The sequence below is a fragment of the Ovis canadensis genome, chromosome 3 (assembly GCF_042477335.2).
Source record: "Ovis canadensis isolate MfBH-ARS-UI-01 breed Bighorn chromosome 3, ARS-UI_OviCan_v2, whole genome shotgun sequence".
Taxonomy (NCBI): Eukaryota; Metazoa; Chordata; class Mammalia; order Artiodactyla; family Bovidae; genus Ovis; species Ovis canadensis.
The window spans coordinates 96,049,329-96,061,632 of NC_091247.1; the positions used below are offsets into that span (position 1 = coordinate 96,049,329).

Sequence of the window (12,304 nt, forward strand, 5' to 3'; positions counted from 1 at the left end):
GACTGAAGCGACTCAGCAGCAGCAGTGCTTACTGTGTACCTGGTGCTGTTGTGAGTGTTCTTCGTATGTTGGTTTCAGGTGACCGCCCTGTGAAGTTAGGTCCTGTTATTAATCCAGGCAGAGGGAGGTCAGCTTTTAACCTCAGGCAGACAGAGTGAAGTGAAGTGAAGTGAAAGTGGCTCAGTCGTAGCTGACTCTTTGTGACCCCATGGACTGTAGAGTCCATGGAGTTCTCCAGGCCAGAATACTGGAGTGGATGGCCTTTCTCTTTTCCAGGGAATCTTCCCAACCCAGGGATCGAACCCAAGTCTCCCGCATTGCAGGCGGATTCTTTACCAGCTGAGCCACCAGGGAAGCCCAGGAATACTGGAGTGGGTAGCCTATCCCTTCTCCATTGGATCTTCCCGACTTAGGAATTGAACTGGGGTCTCCTGCGTCGCAGGTGAACTGAGCTATCGGGGAAGCCCAGATTAAAAAATGAGAAACAGAGAGGTTAATTAATGTATTCAAGACCACACAACTAGTAAGCAGTGGGGGTAAGATTTTAACTGAACATTCTTGCTCTTAAATTCTTCAACATGGTTATAAAATAGACTCTCACAGCAGTCTTATATTTTTGTTTACTACTGAAGTTGGATATTTTTTACCTATGTTCATTCCCCATTCGCTTCATAAAAAGAAACATTTAAAAATCATCCCCTTATTGTTGGGAAACTTTTTACTATTAATGCTTCCGGGAAAATCTTTGTAATTTTAAAATTTAAAACATGTAATTGAAGCATTTCTTCTGTTGTTTTATTCATTTTGTTTGCATTTCCTTAGTGTGAGTTTGCTAGTGCTCATGCTGAGTCACTCAGTCCTGTCCGACTCTGCGACCTCGTGGACTGTAGCCCACCAGGCTCCTCTGTCCATGGGATTCTCCAGGCAAGAATACTGGAGTGGGTTGCTATTTCCTCCTCCAGGGGATCTTCCTGACCTAGGGATTGAAGCCAAGTCTCCTGCATTTACAGGTAGATTCTTTACCATGGAACCACTTGGGAAACCCTTAAGTGAGTTTGTTGTTGTTGTTCAGCCGCTAAATTGTGTCCAATTCTTTGTGACCCCACAGACCGCAGCACACCTGGCCTCCCGATCCCTCACCATTTTTCAAGTCTGCGCAAACTCTTGTCCATTGAATCAGTGATGCCGTCCACCCATCTTGCACTCTGCTGCCCCCTTCTCTTCCTGCCCTCAGTCTTCCCCAGGATCAGGGTCTTTTCCAGTGAGTCAGTTCTTCGCATCAGGTGGCCAAAAAGTATTGGAGCTTCAGCTTTTTCATCATTCCTTCTAATGCGTATTCAGGGTTGATTTCCTTAAGGATTAACTGGTTAGATCTTGCTGTCTAAGAGACTCTCAAGAGTCTTCTCCAACACCACAGTTCGAAAGCATCAGTTCTTCAGCACTCTGCCTTCTTTATGGTCCATCTCTCGTGTCCGTATGTGACTACTGGAAAGACCATAGCCTTGACTACACGGACCTTTGTCAGCCAAGTGATGTCTTTGCTTTTTAATACACTGTCTAGGTTTGTCATAGCTTTCCTTTTAAAAAGCAATCGTCTTTTAATTTCATGGCTGCAGTCACCATCTGCAGTGGTTTTAGAGCCTGAGAAGAGAAAATCTGTCACTGCTTCTGCCCTTTCCTCTTCTGTATTAGAGTTTAAGAGTTGCTTAAAATGTCTGTGCTCTTTTGGGTTGCTGTGTGGTACCGTGCCCTCATCTGTGCAGGCAAGCCTCTACCTTCTAGGAGTTTATGATGATTGGAGGAGGTTAATGAGTATGCAGTGATGAGCATGGTACTCGGCCTGTCGTAAGACTATTCCATCATTATTACGTAGAGACTTCTCCTAGTCAGTCCTCTTCTTTTCCTTTCTTCCCCCAAACCACAGTAATTACTATTCGATCAGGAGGCATGAACAATCAAGGTCCCGTGCTTCTGCCAGATACGATGACCTCAAGGGATTAGGACTTGTTTCAGCTTCTTCTCTGAGTATCACCCCAACCATTGAGAGATTCGCTGTATCTGTTCATTTCATAGTAGGAAAAAAGTTAGGCTTTAAACTATATTATTGGTATGTACATAGTAACCACAAGAAATAGTACCTCCCAGCGCCTCACACAGGGACACTCATTTTTACACTGTCCAGTGAGTTTCTGGAAGTTAGGCATAACCCTCTGAGATTTGCTGTCTACAAAGAGAACTTGGATGTGGAGCGTGAAGTCAAGGGACTGGGTTAGCCAGTGTACCCACATACACACACCATTCACTCCTACAAAAAGAGGCAAATGTGTACGTCCTCTGAAAGGGTTTCCCTGAAAGTCTCTTTCCCTACTTATAAATTTGTGTCATCAATAGATCCCTGGAGGGGAGAATTCTCTAGAGAGGTGACCAGCCGATCAACTCTAGACAGAACATGCCACGAATGCGACCCCTGGGTTACCAGAGGCAGTGGGGCCGTCCGTATGGGGGAGGGAAGGAGAGAATTGGTTTTGCTTGGAGGTGGCTGCTGAACCCTAGGACTGGGGAAAAGGATGCAGCTAGAAAGCCGCTGTTGAATAGCTGCTGGAAGAGTAGAGGAGCTGAGTTGGTAGTGTAGGCAGCTGGGAAAGTGCGGGGTTAGGACTTGCTGGCCTTTGTGGAACCTGCCTACAGGCTTATCCATTCTGGCTCGAAACACCTCCTTGGACACGTTTCTTCCGACATGGTGTATAACTGCTGGGCGACACGACAGCCCCCGGGACTCTTGGCTCTTCTAATGCCTCCTTTCCCAGAGGCCCTGAGAAAGATAGCCAGTGAGGACTTTGATCTCTCACAGTAACAGTTTTTATCTTCCAGCCTTCCTTCCATTTCCTTTTAATGGAGGATTGCTGATCTGCTTTCACGTGTTGATATTCTGAGTGTCAGGAAAGCCTTGGAAAACCTGATGCCATTTCCACGCCTTTCATTGTGTTATGGATGAAAAGAGATGTCTGGGGGTGGCAGTGCATGTTTCTGCAGCCTTGCCTGGCATCCGGGGGGCTCTGGAGCCCCTGTGGTGGGGCTGGGGGTCAGGTTGTTGTTGGATGCCTGACGTCTGAGGGACGTCTGAGGGAGGGAGAAAGGCGAAGGCTGTAGAGGAGGAGGGGCGTTGGGCCTCGGGAGTCCCGAGCAAGCAGGGCACAGGGCCGAATTCTGACCGGGCTTCCTGGGCCCCTGGAGTCTTCTGCAGGTGAGCGTGGCAACTGCAGGAGACGATGCTATGCATACATGCCAGCCCTTCCTGAAGTAGGTGGCGGGTTAGGTCTCTCTGCTCTGAGAAGGGCACTTACTCTGCCTGTCTTTCAGTAACAATGCCCTGCTGCCCACCGCCTGGTGAGGGGAGCACATACCCCTGGCCTATCCAGGCCAAGTGGGATGGGCCTGAGTTTTTCTAGTGAAAGCAGGGAAGAGACCTGGTTAGACTAGGTGTGTGGGTCCCCGTGAGGGCAGGGCTGTGTTCTGTGCTTGGAAGGTGGCTCTGGGAAGGGCAGCACCAAGACCTTCGGGGGACCCCCCCCCCGCCCCCCGTGGAAGCAGATGGAGGGGTGGGCCAGGCTGTTCAGGAGCCGATGGCTTTGGCGGCTTTGCAGACCTCTGTGTCTGTGCACTGTGACAGGTGTCGTAACAGAGGAGGGTCCCAGAATGCCCGGAGACCCCGCAGGCCGCCTGCAAGTCGAGGCTGTAGAGGCTTGCACCAGCCAGGTCCTGGGAGGAAGGAAGAAGCAGCTGATTATTTGAACACATACTGAGCACTCTGTCAGATTCTGAAGCTGTCATGGAAGCTGTGTCCCCTTGGAGGTTTTATGGGGTAATCGGTCCCCCTCTCTTAGAAAAAGGTCTGCAACAGCAGGTGGCCGTGTGTACGATCTGGCTCCACCTGTGGCGGGCAGGACTGGTCCAGGAAGACTTTATCACGAGGGGCTGATTCTGTTCCTTGTCTCAGCCTTTGTCTAATCACTTGCTTCCATAATCACACTTCATTCCCATCTCTCTGCTGTTGCCTTAGTTCAGGCCCTCATCATCCCTGATCTGGACAGCAGCGTGTCTCCTAACTGGCCTTCGGGTCACCAGCCTTCAGCTCCGTCTGCAGTCAGTGCTCTGTGGGATCGTCTAAATGCCCTCCCCCAAAATGTAAACCTGCTCCTGCGTGTCCATGGTGTGTGCCCTCCCTATGCCTTGCACTCAGGATGTGCCCAGCTGCTCACCTGCCAGGCCTTCTCATGGTTCTGTGCCTTTGCACAGAGAGTCCCTCCATCTTCCTCCTTCCCCTCCTTGAAAATACCTGCCCATCTTCTGAGTCTCGGCCCAAAGGTCTCTTCAAGAGGAAACCTTTCTTGATAGACACGTCTGTCTTCCCAGAGAGAAGTGGCTCCCGTGCCCCAGGCCCTGGAGAGACTGTTCTCGTGGCACCAGTGCTCTCAAGGGCATTTGTTTGTTTGTGGGCCTGTCTCCTGTCTTTTGCCTTGTAAACTTCTTGATGCTCCTGAAATATATAGTTTAGTCCATTGTAGGGTAAGAAACCACCCCAGAATTAAGTGGCATGAAGCAGGAATCGTTTTATTAATATTATGCTCATGGAGTCTTGGACCTGGAAGTCAGGAAGGTAACAGCATGGATAGGTAGCTGGTCTCTGCTCTTTGACGTTGGGGCCTCAGCTGGGAGGTCTCAAAAGCTAGAGGTGACTCGATACAGGGCTGGAATTCTCGCAGGGCTCCTTCACTTACTGACTTGGCACGTTGATGCCCACTCTTGGCTGGAACCTCAGCCAGAAAAGTCCAGAACACCCTCATGCGGCCTTTCCAGACAGGCTGCGTCTCCTCACAGCCCGGTGGCGGGTGCCAAGCGTGGGTGTCCGGGAGAGCCAGGAGGAAGCTGCATTGTCTTTTATGACAGATTGGAAAACCACGACAATGGGGCTTCCACCACTATCAGAGGCTCACCCCATTTCAAGGGGAGGGAAAGAGACCCCACTTCTCCATGGGAGAAGTGTGTGTGGGTGGAGGGCTTGTGATGGCCATCTTCGGAGAATAAAATCTGCCCCCCCTGTGACGCACTGGGTGCATACAGATGGCACACTTGAATTCTGAAGGGTGAACAAGGGTGGTGTGTGAGGAAGAGTCTTGAGGGAGGGGTATGAGCAACAGCAGATTGTAGAGTGGAGAAAAGATGGGGGGCAGCGGCGGGGACTAGGGAGCTACTCTCAAGTTGGACAGTTAAAACGTGTGTACACGCAAGACCCCGACTAGGAGGGGAGGAAGGAGATAGAGTAGAGAGACATTTGTTTTTAGAATTGTGCGGACCTGGTGGCTGGGCACATTGGAAGAACATGGGTGATGTCTGGGTTGGGACCACTTGCGAGAATAGGGGTTGGGGACAGAGCTTTTGGAGGTGGGACAGGGAGTTTGGTCCTTTTGAGAGAGGCTGCTCTCAGTGGGCCTGTAGCATGTTCCAGGGGCTGGAAGCAGCTGGAGGCCAAACTTTAAGGAGCATCCTCAGAGCAGTGCTTGCCACAGCCCAGAGGGGAATGAGAAATGAGGGGGGAAGTGTGGAGGGCTTTAGGGTTAGGGCATGTCTAGCTGGGACTTTGAAAGGGCCTCCATCCTCCTCCCACATTGTCCTGTGTCTTGCTAGTAATTGTCAAGTAATAGCTTGGTTTCCTTTTCAATATCCCCTGCTTGTTCGGAGGACAGGATTCAGTGCATTTTTTATTGAAGTATTGAAACTTTTTCCTAAATTGAGCCGAAGCTGCCTTTCTCAAGGTTTCCCCATTTTCTGATTCCACCTCTTAGGGCCACTCGAAACGAGTTAAATTTTATTCCCAAATGATAGGCCCTTGGATGTTTAAAGATCTTCTTGAGTTTCGTCGTCTTCAGAACCAGAAGGGACCTGTTTCTCGTGTGGTTTTGAGCTGTTCTGCTTGCTTTTCCTCTGTGCCCCCTCACTGCCCAGGCACAGCTGGGCTGTTGCTCTCTGTGCTGAAGGTCCTGTTCCAGGCAGGTCCCATGTGCGTGTCCACCTGCAGATAGGCCAGTGGACTGTGAAATCAACCTGCAAGGAAGAGGGAGGGAGGGATTTGGGTATCTAGTAAGGCGAAATCCTGGTTTGTAAACTTGCCATATGTATACAAGAATCTAATGGCTCACAGTGTAAAATGTGTTTCTTACTGTCGGTTGCATCAATAGTGAAGAAGTTTGGAGACACCTTGAGTAATAAGACCTGTTGAAGTTGTCAAACCGCGTCACATTGAGTATGCGGAATCAGTAAACCTTTCCCCCTCCTGATTACTAAGATGTTTTCACGTGCGCTCCTGCTCTGTGCCGCTTCCATCTTTGACTTGCACAGATGTGTTGCAGGACCTTGTTTACCCTGTTAGATCTTTTCCTCTCCTGCCTGATGACCTTTTGGCCTGGTCCTGTCACTTGTCTATTTAATAAGTGTGCCTTCACTATCATTATTAATAAATATGTTGGCCAGGGCAGTTCTGAGGACAGAGCCGTGTGGCAGACCACTGAAGACACCTCCCCACCCCCACCCCCCCGCCCCCGCAGCCCCGACTTGTATTCTGGGTATGGTTATTCAGCTGTTAGTGAGCCAGCCCATCCAGCCCATCACTTCCCGAAGCTGGCCCTCAGAGGGATCACAGCCAACCTCGTGGAACTTGGATGTCTGCAGCCTGATTCGCAAACCCAGGGCCCTGGCAAATAACACAAATGAATGAAGTGCTAATTAATTTGAGCAGTTAATAAATAACCCCTGACTCCTGGCCTTGGTTTAAAGGAGGCAATGTGAATAATGTGGCTGGTGTGAGGTGGAGAAGTAGTCTGTGCTCAGTTGTAGACAAAGTTGCCAGACAGGAGTGTGGGTCTTCCCAGAATATCTGGGCTTCTTGTGAAATTTGATTTTTTTTTCCCCAGACAAAAACCGAACAAAACAGATCCGTGGCAGATTTGGCCTGCAGCCCTGGCGTTTGTGACCTGTGACCTCCTCATCTCCTGGTCTAGTGACCACATAAAATAAGGCACTGATTACTTGGGTGTAGATGGGTTGATAGCTCTTCTTGAACCTGACTCCTTGAGGTCCCTTCAGTTATCCACTCAGGACTCTGACCTGGACTGATCTCACCCAGTGTACTGCAAGTTGGGGATGACGCTTGCTCTTTGCTCACCTGTTGGCACCTTTTCCTGATGGCAAGTTTCTTCTGGGATCACTGGCAGGTGTCAAGAGTGTGTCAGTGGGCTCCCTTGGCTGGGAAAACTGAAATTTAGAGGTTCTTAAAGTCTCCCACCTATCTTTGCTTCACTTTTATCTATAAATAAATATAAAAAAAAGCAAATCTTCCTTTGCTTTTTGGTCCAAAGAGTATTTTCCTTCCCTGGGAATTCATAGGCACGAGAGTGGGCCTAACTCTTCCTTGTTCTTCTTATTCACACACCCAGAGTAACTTTTTAAAATCCTTTTAGTTGCTTTGACTATTTTGGAGAAGCCTCTGCTCATACAGCGTTAGTCTTCCTGCCACTGTTTCTGTAAATCCATGCTAATCTCTCATGTCTCTCCTTGGTCGTACATACTTCTTCTGTCTTTTAGAGGTAAACATGTAAAATTTGACCACCTCAAATTCTGTAGCCTTTGCAGCCACATGAATGTAGGGTTTAAAGTAGGAAGGAGGGGCGAACAGGGTGCTCAGCCCCATTGCTAGAGGAGAGGTATTTGTTCCTAGTTCCTAGTTCTGAAAGACTGTCTTCCACCAGGGTCAGGGAGAGGCTGATGTATTCCATGGCCTGTGGGCGTGTATGGGGGACTAGGTGGGAGACACAGAAGTTAGTAAGATATGGCTCTTGGCTTGAAGGAACTACCATCTAGTGGAGGAGGCAGCTACTTGGTGTGTGGTAAGTGCTGACAGAAGCATGTGTAAGTTACTGTGGGAGCCTCAGGAAGGGAGCACTGGTCAGTCTGCCAGCCAGGTCAAAGAGGAGGTGACACCGAGCTGATGCTGGAAGAAGAAGCCGGAGACCCCAGAGAGGCTGGGAATTAGAGCTGCATGTGCAAAGCTCAGAAAAGCATATTAGAAAAGCAGGAAGGGCTTTTGTGGCCAGAACTGGGCAAGTGACAAGAATGAGGTGGGAACCATTAGGCTGGGTCTTCTCTCTGCTCACCTCCCAAAGTGAGCTGTCCCATCCCAGCTTCCCAGCACTGCTTTGGAGCCCATGATGGCTCTGCTTGACCATCTAGACTCGTATCACTTAACGTCTGCTCAATATACTTTATGTTCTACCTGAGGGACTAATTTAAGTTTTTATTTTGATAGAATTTTAAAACTTCCAGAAAAGATTAAAGAAGAATACCTGGGACTCCCATGTACCCAAATTGTTCACATTTTGCCCTATTTGCTTTATCATTTTGTCTGTGTGTGATATTTTAATATATGCGTGGATTTTTTTCTGAGCCATTTGAGATTAAGTTGGAGATTCCGTTTGTCTCTAAATACTTCAGTGTGTATGTGTTCTAAGGACAAGGACATTCTTTTATACAATCATAGAATAATCATCATGTCAGGAACACAGAGATTGCTATGATATGTTCTTATCCACATCCATATTCAGATTTCATCCGTTGTCTCAGTCATGTACTTCATAGCTGTTTTTCCCCAGTCGGTGATCATGCATTTTGCTGTCCTGTCTTTTAGTCTCTCGTCAGCTGGGAGAGGTGTTTGCTTCTCTTGTCTTTGAAACTTTTTGGAGAGAACAACCCAGATGCTTTCTAGCCTGGCCTTTAGTCTCAGTTCATCTGACGTTTCCGCATGATTAAGTTTAGCTTATATGTTCTGGTTGAAGGTCTGTGTGTTATATCCTTCTCCTCAATTAGTGTATCAAGAGGCACATGATGTTGGTTTGTCCCAGTATGGTGATGACTTTGATCATTTGGTAAAAGTGGTGTCTGCCAGATTTCTAAGTTGCTGTTGTAACTAAGTCATTTTTAGAGAGATGTTTCGCCAAGCCTTCATCTGCTATTCGTAGCCTCCACTGATGAGTTTTTATATCCTTTTCTAGCCTTTTCTATGTTTTATTCACATTCTACTGTAAGGAAGAGCTTTCCCTTCCAGCGGGATGAATTCATGCAAACTCGCTTCTGCCTCTTTGCCTTACTTTTAACTTGCTGGACTGGAGCCCCAGCCCACTTCCTCTTGTGTGCTCCCCCTTCAGTGTCCTTCGGGTGGACATCAGCTGAATAATGGTGGTTCTGGGGATTGGGAAGCAGCGTGGATCTTCTTCCCAGCAAGAACTCGCTTTTCATAGGCATGAATGGCTCGGTGCGGGGCTAAACACGGGCTGTATGGGATGATCAGAGCTTCCTCAGGCCTGGGGCTGGGCTAAGAAGGTCGTCCTGTCTGCTACCTGTGCTCAGCCTGGGCTCGAGTGAGGACAGTAATAGGCCAAGAAAAGAACCATGGATTCCTTCCCACGAGAAGCCGTGCTGGGCCCTTGCGCAGACTGAATTTGTTAGTCAGAGGTGCGCGTCCCCTGCCCGTCACACACACTTGGCCCTGCTGGCGCGTTGCTGTGTGGCTGCTTAGTTAGCTTTCTCCTCCTCCTTGCAGAAGGCAAAGGTTCTGGCATCACTTTGGTCATCGTTGAAGACCTTTACGTGTGTCCTCAACAGATGCTTGGTTTCAGGGGCCTCTCATCAGTGTAATCAGTATGAGACCCAGCGAGGATCTGAGCAGCATTCAGACGTCCACGTTAGGCTCTCTTAGAGATCCGCTTCTGTGGTGCAGCCCGCTGGGAGAGGAGGTGTGGGGCGACGCGCTGAGGCTCAGGCTCTGTCAGAGACAGGGAGAGCAGGGCTAGGTGTGCCTCTCACTGACGTGGCACAGGACAGTGTGTTTCATGTATCGTGGCTCATCTTTCTCCCTCTTCTTCCTCCTCCCCTCTCTCTCTCTTCAGACAGGCTCAGAGCTCAGCCCAGTTGATGGACCTGTTCCAGGTCAGATGGACTCAGGGCCAGTGTACCATGGGGACTCACGGCAGCTAAGCGCCTCAGGGGCGCCAGTCAATGGTGCTAGAGAACCTGCTGGACCCAGTCTGCTGGGCGCCGGGAGTCCTTGGCAAGCAGACCAGAAGCCCGACTGGGACACGGCCCCAGGACCAGCTCACACCGCTCGCCTGGAAGATGCCCACGATCTGGTGGCCTTTTCGGCTGTGGCCGAAGCTGTGTCCTCTTATGGAGCCCTTAGCACCCGGCTCTATGAAACCTTCAACCGTGAGATGAGTCGTGAGGCTGGGAACAACAGCAGGGGACCCAGGTCAGGGCCCGAGAGCTGCTCTGCCAGCAGTGAAGACCTTGACACGCTGCAGACGGCCCTGGCCCTCGCTCGGCATGGCATGAAACCGCCCAACTGCAACTGCGATGGCCCAGAGTGCCCCGACTACCTCGAGTGGCTGGAGGGGAAGATCAAGTCTGTGGTCGTGGAGGGAGGGGAGGAGCGGCCTAGGCTCCCAGGGACTCTGCCTTCTGGTGACGCTGGCCTCCCGGCGCCAGTCACCGGGCCGCTCCTCAACTCCGAGGTCCCCCAGATGCCTCCTCTGGAGGGCCTGCCCCTGTCCCAGAGCGCCCTGAGCATCGCCAAGGAAAAGAACATCAGCCTGCAGACTGCCATTGCCATTGAGGCCCTCACACAGCTCTCCTCTGCGCTCCCCCAACCTTCTCACGCCACCTCCCAGGCTTCTTGCCCCCTTCCCGAGGCCTTGTCCCCTCCTGCCCCTTTCAGATCTCCCCAGTCCTACCTCCGGGCTCCCTCATGGCCTGTGGTCCCTCCTGAAGAGCACCCATCCTTTGCTCCTGACGGCCCTGCCTTCCCTGCAGCAACTCCGAGAACAGAGTTTCCTGAAGCCTGGGGCACCGACACGCCACCGGCAACTCCCCAGAGCTCGTGGCCCATGCCTCGCCCAAGCCCTGACCCCATGGCTGAACTGGAGCAGTTGTTGGGCAGTGCCAGCGATTACATCCAGTCAGTATTCAAGCGGCCCGAGGCCCTGCCCACCAAGCCCAAGGTCAAGGTCGAGGTGCCCTCGTCCTCCCCGTCCCCCGTTCTCCAGAGGGAGGCGCCCACACCGTCCTCGGAGCCCGACACCCACCAGAAGGCCCAGACGGCCCTGCAGCAGCACCTCCACCATAAGCGCAGTCTCTTCCTGGAACAGGCCCACGACGCCTCCCGCCCGCTGCCCCCGGAGCTTCCTGCTCCTGGCTGGTGGGCGCCACCCAGCTCACCTGCCCCTCGGCCTTCCGACAGACCACCCAAGGAGAAGAAGAAGAAGCCCCTGGCACTAGCTGGAGGTCCTGTGGGAGCTGACAGAGCTGGCCCTGGGATCAAGCCCGGTGTCCGGAAGCCCGTTCACATCAAGAAATCCAGGCCACGAGAAGCGCAGCCCCTCTTCCCGCCTCTGCGGCAGATCGTCCTGGAAGGGCTGAGGCCCCCAGCCTCTGAGGACGTGCAGGCTCACCCACCTGCCCCCGTCCCCACCTCACAGGGCTCTGTCGTCCCCCTGCCCCCAGAACCTTCTCTTGCGCTATTTGCACCTAGTCCCTCCGGGGACAGCCTGCTGGCCCCTACTCAGGAAATGAGGTCTCCCAGCCCCGTGGCAGCCCTGCAGCCAGGCTCCACTGGCCCTCTTCCCCCTGCTGATGACAAGCTGGAAGAGCTCATCCGGCAGTTTGAGGCTGAATTTGGGGATAGCTTTGGGCTTCCTGGCCCCCCGTCTGTGCCCATTCAGGACCCTGAGAACCAGCCAACTTGTCTCCCAGCCCCCGAGAGCCCTTTTGCTACCCGCTCTCCCAAGCAAATCAAGATCGAATCTTCCGGGGCTGTGACTGTGCTCTCAACCACCTGCTTCCATTCAGAGGAGGGAGGCCAGGAGGCCACACCCACCAAGGCCGAGAACCCACTCACACCCACCCTCAGTGGCTTCCTGGAGTCGCCTCTTAAGTACCTGGACACACCCACCAAGAGTCTGCTGGACACACCCGCCAAGAGAGCCCAGGCCGAGTTCCCCACCTGTGATTGTGTGGGTAAGTCCTTCTGGCTGGCGGGGAAGGGCAAGGGGATGAGGCCCGGTGGGCTTGGATTTCTAGGTTCTGACTTTGATTTGGGAAACATTTGCTGTGTGCCGGCCACCACACTGGGGCTGTGGACGCAGAAGTGAGCACGCAGGCTAGTGGAGAAGACATTGAAGGAAACTGATGGTGATGCTGTGTG

General features: G+C 51.7%; 1 protein-coding gene across 2 annotated transcripts in view; it reads left to right on the top strand.

Moving 5' to 3' along the window:
* TET3 (tet methylcytosine dioxygenase 3) overlaps positions 1 to 12,304 on the top strand; it is a 106,337-nt gene that overhangs the window by 41,533 nt on the left and 52,500 nt on the right. For both annotated transcript variants that reach the window (XM_069583715.1, XM_069583716.1), the window contains one exon: positions 9,996 to 12,117. In XM_069583715.1, the coding sequence (XP_069439816.1) occupies positions 9,996 to 12,117 (2,122 nt within the window). The remainder of the gene's footprint in view (positions 1 to 9,995; positions 12,118 to 12,304) is intronic.